We start from the raw sequence: 20,299 nt of genomic DNA on the forward strand, positions 1-20,299 counted from the left end.
AGAGAAAAGATTATCGAGGAGGAGACTTAGTAGCACCATCCAGGTCACTTTGAAGGACACAGGCCTGGCAATCTCAACTCACACAAAACAAGAGTGAAGTTATTACTGAAATGTGATGGAATTAGATAACTTCTAAATAAGGCAAAATAATTTAATTAAACAATCTTATTACATAAACAGATCAAAGAGTGAAGAAATCAGTTCCTTTACTGAATGAAAGGGGGACTATGTTTCCCTGTGCATTATGACCTCTGTGCTCTACACAACTGCTGAACTTACAAACCTGCTTTCTTTTCTTTGTCACAGCAGGTTTGGAACCTGAATCTTCACGTGCTGCTGTCGTGTCACTTGCTTTCTCAATAGCTTCATCATCTGAAGGACCTAATAAGAAAAAAGAAAATTTTTGTTACTGTTTTTCAAATCCATCTGTCTTTGTATTCAAAAATAGCAGTAACATTTTTAGCTGAAAGTTTGTCACAAAAATACAATCTCAAGATTGGCAATTAGTACAGCTGTGACAGAAATTTTTATCATATTAGAACACTGGTATTTATTCTAAGAGTCGTCCCAAGTTTTCCCTCCTTTTCACAATACTACGTCTATCAGATAATATATTTCTTTATCTTTCTGGAATGCTGCACAGTGGGTGCCACCTGCAGCACCACAGGTAAAAATATCTTTCCAAAATCTCCCTTGTATTAAACTAAGCAGTGAACAACGAAAGAAGATATTTTTGATAAACGACATCTCAAGTCACGTGACATCTTTCTGCATTATTTCAGAATAATTAAAACATAATCTTGGATCAGCAGCACTGCATTCACCTATATTATTACAGACTCATCTCATTAGACCCCAAAACAAGCAATAGCACTGGTACTAAAGGCTGATGGATTCTACAGTGTAGGATCACTGTAAAAAAACATCTTTCTTGCTTAGTTTGCTGACATTTCTTTCAGAATAAGTCAGTTATCTCCTACTAAAACAAGTCTTGCAGATTAAGGAAGAAAAACAAGAAATCAAACCAGACAGACACAAAAATGCACATGAACCACACCTTAGCCTCCATCTAAAAGCCCCAAATGCCTTACTGACAACAATTACCTAGAAGAGGAAAAATGACAAGATTGATATAATGTCCTGCCCTGACTCCAGAGACACTGGAGGAGTGACCAGCTTTCACACACACCTGCTTCACACCCCCAGGGTTCTGGATGCATTACATCCAAGCAGGCTGTGGAACGACGATATAGATTTCCTTCTGCAAAGAAAGCAGAACTAAGTGCTTCTTGGCCCCTCTTGCTCACCGTGCTTGAGCCCCAAACACCCATTCCAGAGTGTAGCTGTGCATGTCTCCCTGAACTGAATATCTGAGCTGGCTCCTTCTCAGCATATTTACTTCACCTTGGAAATAAATAAGAATTGCATAAAACAGATTCAAGGGAAGCTGCCTGTTTAAGCATTCCTTCTTAAATCCCACTTGGCATGCCCTGAAAGGCAAACAGGAGTTGTCTAAGTTTTAAATAACCTCTTCTCTTTCTCATAACTAAAAGACACACTGCTAGCAACAGCAATCTAAAACTGGACAAACGTTTTCCATGATCTGAAATAGCCTGACAAACAATGTACCACCTGTTCACTGCCCATCTGAGTGTTGGACTGCACTTTGTGATGCAGTGTACTCAGCAAGAAGTGAGAGAAGGTGGAACCAGTACCGAGCCCCAGATGCAACAAACACCTGTGAAAACAGTTCAGATTTGAGCACCTTTCTGCAGTACTTGAGTATCTTTATTTCATACAACAGGAGAACTTCTTATCTGTTCCAGAAACAGCCACTCATGTCCCAGTCAAGACAGCAGCTAGTTTCAAGCCATGACTGTTTGTGACACCGTGTCAGCTCCCATGATGACAGGAATGTTTTGTTGGGGGCATCAAAGTACCACAGGCCAGACTCTGCCAACCATGCTCACATTAAACAGCGTACCCTCCTCTGCAAATAGGTACCTTGATGTCAGCGGTGCTATTAAAAAAATAAATCATAACTTGACGTGAATAAATGCAGATGCAGCCAGCTCCCAGACCCCCAAAACGTCTTTATCAGAGCAGCACTGCTTGCCCTGTTTTGAGGTGTCAAGCTGTCCAGGACACTCCTCTCTGCCAGAACAGGAGAGAACACAAATTCTTCCTTAGTAATAAGTTGGCACAAATGCAGAACCTAATTTATTAATACAACGTTGACTTTCATCTCCCTTGCAGTGCAAATGAGCAGGCAGGCAGGCGCTGATGGAACATGCTGCCAAAGGGGTGATATTCAGTGCAGCAATTCTCTGCATCTGGTTTCCTGTGATGTTACGTTAAGGACCATACCACAAGGTCATCAAGGACACCTGAATAATTATGAAATGCTCTCGATATAGAAAAATAAATGATAATTCCTTGTGTCTTTTACCTTTGGTATTACATCGGCGGCATGGAACATACTACCAGACTTTCCAGTCATTAAGTATTTATATTTGATTTTATTTTAAACAATGCTGAAATGGAAAAAGCCATTTATCCTTAACACACACACGCGCGCGCGCGCACACACATGCACACATATATACATGAATAAGACATTCTCATTTATGATATTGATCACTATTCAAAATCATTGAGTGCAACGATTTCTAACTTCTTTCAAATTTAATACTGATATAATATACATGTCTGAGTACATCAATATGTAACCTAAATATATACACCTATATTAATATGTACATGTCTGCATGTCTATACATACATACATAAATGAGATACTTAGATAATTTAACAGGTTCCCCTTAATCATAACTTTTATTAACTAAAATATTCACATAGGATGCACATTTGCTTGGTTATTTATACTAACATTTTTAAAGGCAGATAAAACCATAATGATACAGGAGGTAACGACATGTGCTTTGATATGAATGCAATTTTGTCCATACAAAATAGCTAGTATATACAAATTTGTGTTTGTTAGGCTGACTCAACATTACTGAGACTTCTGACCTTCACAGGCCGCTTTTCTACTCTGAAGTCATTAGTAAAGGAGTTCATAATGACCAAAACATAAATAATTAATTCTTATAAGGACTAAGGCTGACTGAAAAAGTGAAACTCTTCTAGGCAGCGCACATCCAAATGCCTCCAAATAACGACAAAGTTGCAACTGAAAAGGAACAACAACAAAAAAAATCTTAAAATTCTTTGGAAAATACAACCTGTGGTTCAAGCCAGGCTACAACTGAAATAAAGATAAAGGATGCTCGCAGAAACAATGGCAGCTATGGGAAGTTCCCCTCACAGGAAGTGGGGATGAAGAGAACAAAAGGGAATTTTTTGAGAGGGAAAGGAGGCCTGGTGCTTACAGCTCTTCATAATATGGGAATAATGAACACGCAATTTAAAAGAAAGCACGGAAAAGAAAATCACATTCTTTTGCATACTGAGGGAATAATTTCCACTTTTTTTTTTTCTTTTCCCCCCAATATGGAAGCTAAGTGAGATTAGGTATCTATTTGGTAACCCAAAGACCCCCATTAGCACAGGATGGTACAGACAAAGTCTAACCATTACACTAACCTCTGTGACAGAACTTGGAGGGAACCTGCCTTATGTGTCCATGAGGGAGACTCCCTCAACTTTTATTTGACGTATCTGGTACTTGCGCACAGCCAGAGACATACTCTGGGTCAGAAGAATCTCTGGGTCTGAAAAGAAATTCCTGTTTTCTCCCTTATGCTCCCATCAGGGCTACATATCAATACTAAAACAGAACTTTTTACATGAAAACAAAGTTTGTACATAATTTATTATTGCCTCCCCTACTTCCCCTCACTGCCTTCACTTCCATTTTCCTCCGACTGTTCTAAAATTGCTTCATATCTGAAACCTGACTTTATATAAAGCCTGTGTTTTCTGATTTTTAACAAAAAGCCCTGTACGCTGTGAAAGTAAATTTTATATTTGTTATGTTCTCTTTCTAGTTTCAGATATGTTAGAGGAAAGTATGTGCTTGTCATTACTCTGTAGGTAGGCATAGTTCACTCAGTTTGGATGTGCTATGATGGATTACTTTCAGGCTGCTTTGCAGGTTATGGTTTTACTTATTGGTTGATTAAACAGTACTGGTCTGTGTTTGTTAATCTGGGGGAAAAAGTATTTCTCAGAGTTCCCAGCTTTAAATTTAGCAGATTGAAAAATACTTGATGTTGAGTAAAATTCCAAGTGTTTAAAGTGTAGGGCTCATCTCCATTTTTCCCTTAATTGTCATTTTTAGATTTTTTTGGGGGGGAGGAAGGGAGGAGAGGTGCAGAGAGGAGGTCAGGCAAAAGAATAAAACTGAAGTCAGACTTCCTTATTATTCTCCTAGTTTTGCCATTAAAAACTGCCCTAAATCTTCAGTGAATCAGATTAAGTAATCTTAATGTCAATGCACTACCTGGAATTTTTCTCATTGCATCTCCCTTGCATCAGGTACGAGCATCAGGTACAAGCAGTGCAAGGTCAATTAATTTTCTGCAAAATGTAACAGCAGTCAGCAAAATGGGCTCCCAGTTCCCGGTTAATCCTTGCTCAGTTGAGAAGACTCCTCTTGCCACCACAGTTGTGCTGATCACAGTAACTGGACTAAAAGTGGTGATGACAGTATTACAACTGTCGTCATTTTATGGTATCACTCGTCAAGGCAGCAGGAAACACGAAGCCATGGCAGGTCCTGTCATGCTGCCCACCAGTGTCCAGAGGAACTGATGAGGACTTTTAAATAATGCAGACCTGGCTGGGGAGCTGATTAGCCAAGGAAAAAGGATTAGCACTTTAAATATTTCAAAGCATTCCAAGCTCAGCTACCTCTCTGACAAAAGTGAAGGATTCTGCATAGCAATGGGAGAAGCAGATACGGAAGCCAGTGGTGCACAGCAGCAATAGCAGAACAACAGTTCAAACCACCTCCTGGACAGATCCCAAAACTCCTCATCTGTGTGTCAGTGGTGCTCCTAATCCCAGAAGACGGATCTCTTTCATGTTTACCAGGACAATCCTCTCTAAATTCCCTCTCTGTAGGCAATGGACAGCTTTGAATTTTCCTGTTGAGAAGCCTAATAATAGCTCAGATAGCCTGGAGCCCACGGTGCAAAGCCAACTGGCCAAGCAATAGCAATGAAGCTCTTTTGGGGACCTCCAGACAAACCACATGGATCGGCTAAAAAGGAGATTTTTATTATTAATACAGTTCTTCAAACCAGTTGCTAGCTATGCACAGTGACAATACTTTAGAAAATGCTAGCAAATGAGATAAAATGTTAGTCACAAAATTAGTATGTCCTTTGGGAAGATCACCACATAGCCATTGCATCAAAAATAGCTACAACAGTGTCAGTACTGTCTTCATTTCTCAGACTGCTCTGACTAAATTAGAATGGGCCTGCTGGTACCCCCAGAAAGATGAATAATTTTTGCCATCATGGGCATGCTTCATCTGCAGTGGCATGACTGAGAAATCCAGATGACAGGTTACAGAAAAACAAACAACCCCATCCCTTTACTCTCTTGATTAAGGACTAGCTAAATTATTTTAAACAGCAGAGTAAACCAAGAATTAGTCTTAGAAATCAGTAAGAGAACATACATACTTACTTATTACAGCTCAGTGGAAATCTTCGATGCAAGGAAGAAAAACAACATGGCTAAGCAGACTCCTGCTTCAGAAATTATTAAGTTTTTTTTTTTTTTAATTTTAGTTTTTGCAACTCCACTTTTAAAACACTGATGAGGTTTTCGTACTTTTCTCTCTGGGGTCATGAATCTAATGAAGGCCTTAAAATACCTGGGTATTTTGACGATTTGGAACTAAAGAATAAAAACTGTGAATGAACTGGTATCTGTTATTGTCACTAGCAGGTAAGAAACTGCGTGTGAGGCGCTCTGCTGCAGGTGACTATTGGTTAGTTACTGTCCCTTTTTCAACTTTCCCTGTCAGCCTACTGCAACAGAGAACGGTGCTGCCTCTCTGCCTGGGCTGAGATAATCTCCACGGTAAGTATATGTGGTGCCAGTTCTCCATCATCCCAAACCAGCCATGGTCCCCCATGGTCCAGACATTGTTTTCCCTTCCCATCTCTACAAACTAAGGACTCTTTACCCAAACAGGCCTATTCCAGCACAACAGTAAGTTTTTTAATCTGTGAGAATACCGTGAACCACAGACTTTACTTGTCAAGGTACTTTAAAAAAGGTATTTTAAAGGGTACTTGTGAGGCATACTTGAAGGTCATACGAGATGCAACTAAGCAGAAACAGACGCAGTCCTATCAAAGAGTCAGAAGTACTTCAATTTCGTCCCATTAGGTGACATTCAGATAGCATAAGCTCCTTCCCAGACCATCCAGCCCAAGCCTGTGCCAAGACAGTTTCATGTCATCTGTAGGAATTCCCTGTGATAGTTTCTAAGTATTGACAATAGCTTGTACTACAAAGACAACGTTCTTACAAAAATGTTCTCCTTCCATGGACAGTTCAGATGGCACACCTACCACACACAACTTTTTTCACCCAGTGAATTTGGTGACAGATATTCAGCTTAGGTTCCTCTTTCTTACAGTGAATGGCAATTTAAACTAAAATCACTGCCCGTTCAAGCAAAAAAAGAACAGGTCTGAATGGAATAATATAAAATTAATTTTCACTATGCTGTGATATGATAGGCATTTTTTAACACACAGACATAACTATCTGCCGTGCAAAGGACCTCCCACAGAACATTTCTAACAACTTTCTCTTTAATATTCAAAATGGGTACTTCCAGACTCCTTTGTGACACATCTTAACTAACTGCACCAAAATACAAAATAAAGGGCGTATCAGACCAGAGGAAGTCCTCTGTTGTTCACAAGTAAGCACAGAAGAACAAACTTTACATGACCAAGGTTAGGCCCAGCTTGTAGTACAGCTACAACACTCGTAACATGACATTTTCACTTTTATATAATGCCTTGGTAAGACAGAAACATTACAGAAACTGTGATCAGAAAAATAACAGAACATGACAGATCAGATGTAAAATTAGTGGGCCACCCTCCTTCTAATGAAAAAACCCTTTCTTTTCTGCAAGACAAGGGTTGAATTGGACCTTCTATTGCTGCCTTGAGCATGGAGCAATGACATCACCAAGGTAAGATGGGAGAACTCAATATTCGTTTCATCACTGTAGTTTTAAAACCCATGGTATGCAAAGGGCAAATGATTTGACGTGTTAGGAATATGACAGGCCCTTTTGTTATTTGACATACAACTTCATTCCTTCACGACGGGCCTGCCAAACAAGAGCAACCAGAGCCTGTAAGGTAGAATAGGACATCAGCAGAGTGCAAGTCTGTTCTGCTGTTTGCTCTAGTACCCTCCACGAGTGACACCATGACTGAAGGCTCAGATGACATTCATAAGTCGCTGCAGTTTCCTCATTACTCTTCCGTTGTCTCAAAAACTATCTGTTATGCAGAAAATTCCAAGTCTCCTTAAACCTCCTAATGCAGATTAAAAGTGTATTCCTAGAGAGATGTGGAAGTGTGAAAATGTTTTGTTTGTTTGTAAGGATGAACATTATAAATTTAAATACTTAACCCTGTAAAAAGGGCTTCTCCTCTTGACAGACACCAGGCATTATACACCCTATAGCCACTTCAGAAATCACTCAGAAGGATGCCAGCAATACTGTGCAACAGTTTATGATAGTAAAAGGACACTTTTCACCACTCTGAAAAGTAGGGCAACAGAGCAGTACACACTTCACCATGCTGGAAATTGGCCGAGACATTATGGTTCACATATCTCACCTTATAAAATGCTCCCTGGGATCTTTAAACAACTAAAAGTGCCTAGGAATTTGGATTTAATCAAAAGAAAAATCAGTTCATGAATACAGGTTACAGAATGCATGCACGACTGTATGAGGCAGAGCCCTACAAGGCTATCTTGAAATAGCTATCAATCCCAACAGAGGCATCTGAGAGAGGAAACAGCCTGGACTCCAAAAACCCGAATCATTCCACAGGAAATGCTACCAAGGAAAGTGGGTAGTCAAAGAGAAAAAAAACAACAAACCTGTCTGCAAAGAAGTAGAGACCATCCATCATCATAAAACACAAGATACGAGCCCAGGAAAAACTAGGCACAAACTAGGGCCTGACTCCCTAATACATTTCCCACTTGGTAGTGTGGAAACTCACGCAAAAGCCATCCTAAAGGATGCTTGAGTGTATACAGCTGTCAAAGAAAATACTGTTCCATCCATTTTGACGAATTAATACAATCTCTCTTACAGTCTTTTCCCCTCCTTTCAGGAAGTTTGCACTACTGGAGTTGGTCAACCAACATTTACTGCCCTTTGTACACAAGCAGTACTGCTGTATGAAAGCCTCCCCCAAAATCAACATTCCCTCCCCAAAGACACCCAGCACATTATTCGTATAAGCAAGAGATCACCCCTTCTCCAAAATCTTCATATAGGAGAAGTGCATGTCACAGTTCCTGGCAAAGTCCAACTCTATTCTTTTGCTTTAGGACCACCAAGCACTGTGATTCATTCTTTTTCTAAGAACTACCTATCTATTGTGTACTGCTCCAGCCATTTGCTGTGGAGGGTGAACTCATGCTGTAAATGTCCTCTCCCTTATCCTCACCTCTTCCACACTCTGGATGAATGGATCTGTGGCAATTTCAGTATCCTGGCCCTAGCAAGATGGGCAGCAACAGCAGTTGGAATTGGTTTGGATCACATCAGGGTACCACCCTGGAGTGAAGATAACATCATGCTATCGGTGTTTAATGATGTTGGTACCACATACATTTAGAATTTCACTACTTACACAGTGCTAGTATGTCATTTGACATTTGTCTGTCTGGAGGCAGATTCATTTGGGTCCTCTGTCCAAAGTCAAACATCAGCATGATCCATTTGCTACAATATTCACTCTTAACAAATATTTATTCTTGTTAATGGGGAAGAAATAGGTAAATTGGGAGGAAAGAGGAACTTGGATAAACCCATAAAACTATTTAATGGGCTCTAGACTAGGTCTGACTATGACCAAGTTTTGCCTATGAATGTAGTATGGTCCCAAATGAGATGCCTTCCTTATTACTGTAGAAGAGTCCTATTTTCTACTGTTCTCTCACTATCTTGGGAAGCAGCCGAGTTCTTGTGAAGGTAACACACAGATTCTGGCTGACCCTGTGGACTTCAAGCCAACAGATCATGATAAAATTGCTCAGTGGAACTTGCCAAAAACAGTGGCTTCAATTTAAAAAAAATATACAGTGCACTTCACAAAAACTTAACAGCCCAAATTTTTGTTCATAGATACACATTGCTTCTTTACTGACCAGTGCTATCATTTACCCCTTTTTGGCTCATGCATAACTTGCAGACATACGCTACTATAGTATAAGGTTATCACAGTCCTGATACATACAATGCAGCATAGACATACGTCACCATCAACAAATATATCCCGCTGAAGAAAAATACTGCAAACAAGCTTTTATTTCAACTCTCCTGCATATCTTAACACAGAACATGAGAGAAGACATTTTGACTTGCTCAGATTTCTGCAGCTTTTTTTATTCAGAAGACTTCATATGGCATAGCAGTATCAGGTCCCTGTTGCCAGAGTATCAGGTTCACTAATATCAAGTTAAACTCTCCTTCAGGTTAAGAACAAAATACCCTGACATGTTGCCACATAGTTAGAGTGGCAAATTCCCTGGATTATAAAACATCTGTTGAATACCAGTTCCCTATCTAAGGCCCAAGGGTTATGTTTCTACGCCTCTTACACTCCTGCTTCCTCCTCTGCATGTAGCATACGTTTTTCTGCATGGTCTGTGATATTGCAAGTTGTACTACCCCTTCAAGCTACCCTAGCACCTCAAATTTATACGGTACCAGAATATGCATTTGTGGATTTAACTGATTTTTCCAAAAGCTCTTATGGTAAGAGCTAGCGAAAGGAAGGATAATTTCTTACAGACAGAAGCTTTTAGGAAAATCCCACACACTTTGCTGCATTAAGGTTTGAGAGAAAGAAAGGCGACAGGCTTTATGCTCTCTATTTAAAACTAGCAATTGCAATGCAATCTCTCATCTGTACAGGTCTTTTGTGAACTGGCATGCGGTTCATTTGTCTAAATGATAGAATAAAGCACATTATGACTTGATCAGTTTCAACTGCCATAAAAATAGAGCTCATACCTATATTCGTCTGCTGCCAGCAGATGGTTGATTGCTTCTCTGTCCTTTTACATTGCAATCCTGTTCTCTTAGATCCTGTCTTTGCAGAAAGTGACATGCTGGGAGGTCAGTTTTCTGACAAGGTCATCTGCCTTCATAGTATGAAGAGAACTGCACAGAAAGTGGGTTGGGCTATATTTAGAGTTTGATCCAACTCCATGCCAAGGTCCCCCCACTGTCTCTCTCTTGCAGCACCGTCTCAGGTCTATTCTTGCAGATTCTCAGCCCAGAATACACGAGGAAAGTCACTCTGAGCTACTACCGGATTGAGGTTTTTGCAATTTGCTAAACTCAAGTGGATCAGGAGCTCAGACAAGGACTCCTTAAATCCCTCACTCTTCTAGTATTTATTTTTCTTTATTCAAGTGGATTTTCCCTTTTCAAGTGAATAAGGAGAGGACACTGCCTGGAATACAGCAAAAAATAGTCTCCTATCCTAAGGTAAGCTTGCTTCATTTTTCTATTGTCATCATAATTAGAGAGCAATTGGTGATGACTTGGATCAGATATGCTTCTTTTCTACTAGACCAGTTCTGCATGTCAGCATTAAGGGGTTTTTTGGATAATGAAATTCTCAATTTCAAAGCCTCATTTTTCATTTTCACTGTCTAAAGTAAATGGGAAAATAGAATCATTTCATCATGTACAATAGCATATACATTGCCTGATTTTACCTGTTTAAATTCATGTAAAAAGCGCACAGCTATGCCAATAGACTATACCATTGTGAAAGTAGGAGAAAAACAAATGTGTGAATGTATGCATAATGATTACATATATAGATGTGCATTTAGATATACCAAGTGATTATTTATCCACATTATTTTGTACAATGTTAGAAAGTATGCCTTCAGGATTGCAACATAGGGCTTGCTGCGAATAGCATAGATATTAAAAAAAAAAGAAATTAATAGATGAACACATGCTCAAATCCCTTTACAGTTCCAAAGAAGTTGCTCAACTCCAGCCAGAGTACAGGCAGGATTGAAGATCATCCTCAATTTCGTCTCCTAAGCTTTACAGTAGTCCTGCATTGCTTCTCTTTTTAAAACCACATATGCTGAACAGTTTTCCTCAGCACCATTTTAAACTGTTGTGATTCTTAAGGGGGCAAAATCCTGGACAGAATACAGCACAGCATGCCTGTCTGTAAGGAGATCCTAACACACTTCAGGTCACATGAACATCATGATACCATGCTGTGGACTCCAACATGAGGAGATTGTTATCACGTAAAGACACTCTGGAGCCATAGATTTAGCACTGGTGCACACATACATAGCTTCCTGCAAGGCAAATGCACAGGAATGGTAACCTGAAGAAACAGGGTAGAAAGGTCCTCTTGACCCAAAGGTCCACACACCAATGTGACAGCACCAAAAAGCTCCTCCTAACAAAAACACTACATAAAAGTCTCAGCAGAAACATCTGAAGAAAGGCTGATGGGTTCTAGATTAACAGTGAGCAAAGGGCAAAAGAGGTCACTAAGTCACTGGAAGTTCATCTAAGCCACAATGGGCAAATTCCTACACTTCATTCAGGTCATCTTTTCTTAAAATATGGTTAAACAACGCCATATATCAGGCTGAAAAAGCAAAAGATTACAAGGTGGTAAAAGTGTTATCTGCTGAAAATACTTCTTCTTTTGATTACTCTCAACTCTGTATAAGATGACTTCATCTTTCTTTCCTTCTGATTTTTCTTTAGGATTTTATGCTCAGAGTCATGAGTGTTAAGTTTATTTGGAGGATGAAATAAACACCATCCATTTCAAAGCAAATACCTTCTAGCAGTCTTAAGACTCTCTAACAAATAATAACTAAGGCAACCTGCTGTGGAGTCAGTTTGAGCTGTGACATGATAATTCAGATTCATGCACAAGGTGTACTATTGCAAGAGCTCAGAGAGGCTGTTATGGGGTTACTTAAGTACTGTGAATGCATTCATCAAGTTCATCAGCAAGTAAAAGGATTCACAGTATAAAAGCAACTAGTGCAGTCTAAGATTGGCAATAACCTTTTACAAACACTGATAGAAAAGAGGAGAAACAAATATATCTTCATACATTTTCAAGTGGTCAGGGTCAGGTGCCTAAAGTTCTCACTTAATGACTCAACTGTTTTTGTGACACTGTGGCACCTATTCTCCACTTCTGTGTGGGAAAATGTTATTTCCCCATCAATGTCAAAGACATTGGAGGGGTAGGAGGCAGCTTAAAATAAAGCAGTGTGGCTGTGATTGCAGCCTACAAATACAGCATCCACAAAGACACCCCCCCACACTCCGTGGCAGAGGGGTGGAAGTGCTGCTGCATTCCTGGGGCAGCCAGGAACTGGCTTGTTTTGATGGGAGGGTCACCACATCTTCCCCACAAGAGCTGAGCCTAAAAGGTCTCTGTCACCCAAACTAATGGGAGGTTTGTTATGGAGAAGTACATCTGAGTGAACAGGTCTTTATTTTCTGCCTCCTAATGCAGAAAAGAAAGACTGAAACCCTTTGTCTCTATTGGGGCGGCGGGGGTCGGGGGGAGAGAGAGGAGTGTCAGATGGGGCTGAAATCCACTTTTGTAACTGAGGGTGGGAGTGCATGGCTATATGTATTGACTAACTTCCTGCCTAAGGTTGTGGATGAGGGTGAAGGCAAGGCTTGGCTGATGATATATGCTGCCAGCTGGTCACCTAAAGCTCTGAGGGGTATTCACAAACTCCTGCCATTGGCACTGTCCTGTCCAGCTGACAGGTCTAAGCAAGGCCAGAACTGGATGGCTAAATCCAAACAGCACCAGGGGGATGAGTAAGTCCCACCAGCAGTCAGATCCTTACTACTGCTTACTGTATTTATGTTCCTGCTTGGGGGCTTTCTCCAAAGAGCAAATGGTGCTGGGGTTTTTCTCCCTCTCTGCTATCCTGTCCATTTGATAGACAAACTGGACTGATGGAAACAGGCTGGGTTTTGAAAGGAGTCAAAGTCAATCCCAAGTAAAATCTCAGCTCATCATTAGCAAGAGGCTAATCATTAGCACAAGGCTCTGTGGTCAGCCAGTGGGAACTAAGACTCGCTACCAGCACTGCACAGCTGATGCTGCAGTCAACATCCAGGCAGGGATATCCAGAAGGTGATGGAAGAGCCTATGAGAAGGGTGAAAGTGGCACCCGAAGAGCCAGTCCAAGAATATTTGGGTGCAGTTCTCCGTGTGTATGCCTGCGTGAGGAGGTGACACAATATTTAATGTGAAAATATCACATAAATTTCTGCACAGAAATTCTCTTTCACAACCCTTCTTGACTATTGTCATGAACAAACTTTCCAGGAAGGAAGTGACAGAGGATGATGTGCCAATACACGCTGTTTAGGAAAGAGAGATACTTGTGGGCACAGCAAAATCACAAAGCTATAGTTAAGCAAACAGTTAATTAAATAATTGTAGTCATTTTGCAAAAGAGTATTTCCCCTTGAGACTTACTGGTAACCGGGAAGGGTAAGAAAATCAAAGTTCATACTCACAACAAGCCATATAGCCCCAAGCTTTGTCTGACCTGCTTTCACAAATCCATCTCCCAAAAATAGGAGGAAAAAAACCAACTGAACTTTTCCATAGGGTCCCCTGCTGCATTTTGCTGTCTGTGCTCTAGATGTATAGTGATATCTTGTTGAAGAAAAAAGGCAAGTAATAGCCTCAGCAGTCTACATTTTCTTTCAGCCTGATACAGTGTTGGGACAAATGAAAAGATCCCAACACTGGTTTTCACATTTTGCATTAGAAAATACTACTTTTAACCGTGGCAAATTCACTCTTGTCTACCCAAAGCACAACAAAGCTTCATGTTCACATCTAAGCTGAATACAGCACAGAAGAAAAAATCCATTGAAGGTCTAGATACTCTACAGGCCTGCAGTACCACACTGCTTTGGAGCTGCAATTGCCAGCTCTAAACTGGTGAAAACTGCAGGAAGACTACCTTAAGTGATTATTCAGGATTAGCACACAAGCCATTCACGTGAGATAAGGTCTACTGTGCACAGCTTTCACATGAAAAAATTGGGGTCTTCTCAGCTCAGGGAAAGGGAAAGCAGAAGGAGTAGAAGGAGCAGCCCCACCTGACCCCAGACAGTAACTTCAGTGCAACTTAGGACACACAGCACATGCAACCTGCTTTCCCTTGGTCACATTTGCAGTCATGCAAATGCACATACATGCGTACACAGTTGCATACAGACAAATGCCAAAGTTGCAGGGGGTGGAGACACGCTCCCTATCCATTATCAGCAAAACATAGTATTTTAGGCTAAGATGAAGCATCTCCTTTGAAAATTGCATTTATTTTACACAGACTTTCAGTTTGGCTAGATGAAATGGAGACCAACTATGACAGGTTTGACTAAAAATTATCGTAAGAATGAAAATAAACAACTGAAAGTAGTTTACCTGGAATGTTATAACACAGTGTGCAGGAGTATGAGACAGCATGCATATACCCAGAGCACTGGTGGTTATCTGTACTTGAAATTATGCTTTCAAGTGTACTTAAAAACTGAGGACATACAGCCGGCCACCTGCACAGAATGCTTTCTCATTTTCATAGAGCTGTTCCCAACTCCAGGCTAAAGAAGTTAGCTGAAAACAGAGTGCTCCAGTGGGGCACACTTTTCTTATGGCACTAATGGAGGCACAGAGCATGCTCACGGAAAGAATTTTGCTCTCTCAGGGGAGCTCAGCAGGTGCTGGGAATCTGGGAAAGCACCAGCAGAGCAATGGCTGCACTTTGCTGAAGCAGTTTCTCTGTGAAAGGTGTATGTACAACTTTCTGCTGCTCTGTGTCATCTGCCAAGGAAGACTATAAGCAAGGATAGACAGCATCAGTATGTTTCATCTGAAGATGAGGGTGGTTAACTTTAAAACAATTCCCAATCAAAATCCACCTATACAATCCAGCATAGTCAGGCAGAGCGAAATAGTTAAAATTGGGACTGTACAAAACTCTAATGAATTTCTTATCTTCCATTCCGTAAGCCTAAACTCTTTCAATTGCAGCAAATTCACAGTGACCGCTACCAGGACTGAAATGCCACAGAAAGTAATCCAACAACACTGAATTATTTTGTCTCAAGCATCAGAGAGTGAAAGTTCATATGCACAGCTGCAAAACTGTAAATTACAATTTTACGTAAAATGGAACTTGGACTAAACATAGTCCTGTTAAAATAAAATCTTGGAAGCTAAATTTTCCATTTTTCACTCATAATCAGCTTTTTAGTATGCCAATCTGTTCCTCAGGCATTCACTTGAACAGGAGCACAGTGTCCAGTCTCTCGCACACAAATAACATTAAAAAAATTGGTATTTATAAGACATTTGTATTTAGTGACATATTTATGCAATTTCCCCAACCACTAATAATACTGCAGAATACAAGAGCAAAGGATGAAAAGAATGTAAAATAATCCCCAGATGAATGATGTTTTAGATACTCTCCCTAAATAAACAATTTAAAAATCATGTGCAAAATGTAGGTATTTTCTATCAAGTCTTGTCTATCTTCAAGAACACTCAATTCAAATAGAGAATGAATGGCAGCTGTTCTTCCCATTATTATGTTTTATTCTGCTAATGGTTAGAGATATCATCCAACACAACTGGATGCATACCATTGTATGTGCACTCACACAGTATCTGCCTGAAAGAGTGGCAAGACAAGGAAATCCTGCTTAGGGAGAAAATGGGGCAGTACAGGACGAACATGTCGGTATATGAGAAAAAGGAAGGGTTGAGATGATGCATCAGGACTCGCGAACTCAGGCACATGCTGTTGCTGTGCGGTTTGTCTCATGCAACCAGGCCAATGGGCTGCATATTCCCCACTGTACACACTCACCCACCGACCAGCACCAGCCCACTTAGAAAGGGAAACAGCTCAGGTTGCAACTGAGTTTCTCAATATAGATAAGTAGACACCAAGAGGCTGAAACTGTACAATCTCTTAACTCCTTCGCAAAAAGAAACTTGAGACTCTTGAAGGGGGAAAAACAGAGCATTTGCTCCCCCTCACATGACCTTTCAGCTGTCTGACATGGACAACACGTATTTTAATTACAGTTTTTTTTCAGTCTTCCCAGAGATTGTCACCTTATGTGGGCGAAGAATCTCACCAATCTTTTTAGAGTACAGATTGTCCTTCATTTCAGACTCTTCTCCTGCCCTATCAGAAACATGCAAGGTGGGTATCCCATCAAGTTTGCTCCTCACCAGTGAAATACAAGGAAGAAATGCTATGTTTCGTCAAGAGTATGAAGTGACCACTGGAGAAGGCATGGGTAGCTTTATTCTCTACTGTCCTTTTCTGTGGCATGGCACTTAAAAACGTGTTAACATTGAAGATGCTTTTATTATTAAAAGCGCAAAGTGCCCAGCGACAGTGAGTGCTCAGCCTGGTCATCCCGGTAGCTCTGAGAGTTCCTCACCATCAAACCAGGAAGTTTAGCCCAAACCGGGACAATGGTATATAGTGAGCAGTTCCATACTTTCTATGTAGTACATCCTCAACAATTGTATCCATTGATACGCTGTATTTTCTGTGCACTTTGTGTACATACTCAGTATACGTAGTCAGAAGAGAGGAGGGAATACCAGAGGATTTATTTGGGTGGAAGTCAGGTGCATGTATGTGCTTTGTTGTATTAAAGAGTCTGGGAATACGCATTTCTACATCCGATAGGGACAGTTTAGCCTTCAGCAAATGACTAGCACTTCTTTGATCTCAGTTTGTCTTACTGCAGAAAACAAGATGCAGAATTATCCCTTAATGGGTAATTTTGGAGCCTAAATAACATACATAGAGTGCTGTGGGATTCTTGAAGAAAGTACTATAGTAGGATAAAATACTATTTTTATATTCTAACAGAATATACATGAAGACCTTTTTAACACCTGAAAAAGCATCAGTGGTTTTAAAAATATTTTTGAGAATCCAAAGCAGTTCTATTCATATCATCAAGATGAAAAAGAAACTCGGGGCTCGCTCTGTCAGAGAGACACAGATCAGTGGCATCCCTTTTAATTTGGAGTTACAATTCCCTGGTCTCAGTATCGACAGCACAATCAATGGCTTCTTTGTCATGCCTCTGCTATTCAGCAGCTTCTGGAAGAATGTCCTGACATGGAACAAGAGAATGATAAGAGTTAGCCCTATCCAAAGGGTTGTGCTACTGCATCCAGCTCAAGGACAAACTGATGACAGACTAAGTAAAGCTGGAGTCAGAATACATATGGTATGGGAGAGACAGAAGCAGTGCTTTATCTAGGCCCCAAACTCTCAGCTCTGGAGACAGCCTGTAAGACAGATGTCCACTGGTATCCCGTACAAATTCACACACTGTGAATTCTTCATTCAAGACCCTTTTGGAAAAACGTTGTCTCCTCCTGTTTGATTTACTGCAGAATTGCTGATAAGGAGACTCTGCTGTAGCAGAACTCTACCCGCAGCACAACAGGGATGAGATAGGCAGCACATCTGCAGAGAGGACATTGGCGTCTTAGCCAAAGTTACAGAAAACAGCAATTGTAAAATAACCCAAGTCTTACAATATGGAAAACAGCATAGCACTCAAATCAGATATACTTTGTGCCTCACTGTTTGTCTTTGGCAGCAGAAAGAATAGCCATACACAATTAATACTATCAAACAGAGCCTGGCATAGCAATAAAAACCATAAATCCTATGTACAGTCATGGTAATTTTATACTTTTGTTTATTTTTTTAAAATGGTACTAATTACTCAGCTCAGCAATAGTGAGGACTGGAAGGCTGCATCAGGAGTGTAATGATGGTAAAACCCTGGGGAACAATTTTGATTATAGTGGAGGTTTCAGCTGACTACATTTTAATTAATTGGTGTAGTACAGCACTCTGAATTCCCAGGTATCCCATTTCAACCTGCAGACTAACATGACTTGTTTTAGGGAAGATTTTAACATTATTCTAATAAATTCTTCAATAGTTCTTTTAAGTCTCAGAGAAAATCTAATATCTATCTTATTTTTATTATGGAGGCTTTCAATAGGCATTTCAACTATATATCACTAAAATGATGTGGCTGTGGAACGCTAAAAATAGATTCAGAAACCAAATACCTCATCAATATTTGTATTACTTAAAAGCACTGTGAATTTTCTAATTGCAAAACAAGTTTTTTTCATATTGATAAAGCATTCTAATTCGAAATAGGTTTCTATTGTAATGAAGACAAGCCACGGTAGAATAGAGTTCAAAAGCTCAAAAGTGAGCCAGCATAGTAACATTATACATCACTTGCCACAGTATAAACACTTAAGTTGTCAATGACAAGAGAAAATCAGGATATTCAGTGTTCAACACACAGTGCAGTATCTACATTATCTGTATAATCCAGGCTTAAGTGAGCCATGCTTAAGGACTGACAAAACATGCAAAGAAATCCGTGGCAAATGAAGAAACAGATCCCCAAATAAGCAAATTTTGAGCTAATACATCAAAGGACCCAACAGAGATGGTGTAATTTATATCTTTAAATTCACAAAGCACATAGATTTTTTCTTTGCATTTTTCTCTGAATCCTGAATTCACCAGTGTCATGTTACTCCATGGAAACAAGATTTTTAAACCGCTCAGGATTCTCCCATTTTCTACCAAGATGTTGCAGTCCCCAACATCAGTCGAATGTGACCTGCAGAGGTGGCTGTATGCTGCTCCTATTCAGCAGAGTAGTAGATACCAAATCTTCTTCCACGAGGGATGTAAAAACCAGAAAAAGATTCAGACATCATGAAAGGTCTAGGGGAAAAAACCTGAAGACAGCTATCAAGCAAAGAGGGCTAAACCCAAGAGAAAGGCAGAGCACACGACTGAAGCTTAGTGGCAGTGATGGTAGGAAAGGGAAGGAGGACAAGAGAGGCAGAGCTCTAGCTCTGAGACAGTACATGTCTCCATGTCGATCATGTCGAAAATGACTCTCCTTCTACAAAACACAACCCTCTCCCCTTCTCAGTGGTGTGAGTACCATCTGCCTGCTATCTCGGAAGTCATGGGGCTGTTCCTTGGTCCTTGCATGGAAACATCGTAGAGGAAGTGACTTCTGTGATCTCAAGGCACTGTCTGTCATACAGCTGTAGAAAAATACTTGCTTCCAGCAGCACCTACCCCTACTAAGAGGTACTGAGCCACTAGGACAAACAGAGTCCACTTCTGTCACCTGTTCACCTTCATTACCTAAATCTTTTGAGAAGACAGGCATCACTATCATGACTACTCCTACCTAAGAAAGGGCTGTGAGCAAGAAAGTAACTAACTTCACATGGTCCCTTACCCCTGTGTATCCACAACACTACCAAAACTCAACTCAAAATAAAATTAAATAAACCAAAATAAAATAAAATAACATACCAGTTAGACTGGTTTTCCAGGGTGAAACTGTTCCACGACAGATAAAAAAAAGAGTAGTTCACTGCTGTGTAGAAGCAGGAAAGCAAACATATGCTTTAAGAGAATAATTACAGATTTCCTTTGACAATGGGAAAGGTACAGAACTAAGCTCACATCTCTGGCAAGGCATGTATTTCAGCAATCACCACTTTCCTTTAGTTTCTGCTAACCTAAGAGTATTACACAGTCTATTTTACAGCTGCCATTACCATAAATATTACAGGCATAATTTGCTACAGTAAATAATCACAGAATTGGGTTAAGGCAACAGCATTCTCAGGAGCATGTAAAATTATTCCAGTCATTCATGCCTAGCAGTAATTGTTTGTGAAACCAATTCTTAAAAGTTTGGACTGAAAATCTCAAAGAGGAAAAAGCATCAAGTTATTGTCACAGACCAAGGCACAGAACCCCATTTTTTATTTGGATAGGCAGTTTCTGCACAGATTTGGAAGCCTTTCCCCCCCAACTCCCCCCTTTATTTTTCCCCACAGTGAATGACCACAAAGTACTTAGTTCACATGTCAGAAGA

The 20,299-nt window shown here is 40.2% G+C and overlaps 1 protein-coding gene across 1 annotated transcript in view; it reads right to left on the bottom strand.

The window, feature by feature from the left end:
- The window catches only part of CMSS1 (cms1 ribosomal small subunit homolog (yeast)), a 29,168-nt gene extending 18,798 nt beyond the window's left edge, over positions 1-10,370 (bottom strand). The window contains exons 1-2 of the mRNA XM_010142348.1: positions 10,274-10,370; positions 284-381 (exon numbers count right to left, since the gene is read on the bottom strand). Of these exons, the coding sequence (XP_010140650.1) occupies positions 284-381; positions 10,274-10,370 (195 nt within the window). The remainder of the gene's footprint in view (positions 1-283; positions 382-10,273) is intronic.
- Positions 10,371-20,299: the final 9,929 nt, after the last annotated feature.

This window comes from Buceros rhinoceros, unplaced genomic scaffold, assembly GCF_000710305.1.
Source record: "Buceros rhinoceros silvestris isolate BGI_N320 unplaced genomic scaffold, ASM71030v1 scaffold10038, whole genome shotgun sequence".
NCBI lineage: Eukaryota > Metazoa > Chordata > Aves > Bucerotiformes > Bucerotidae > Buceros > Buceros rhinoceros.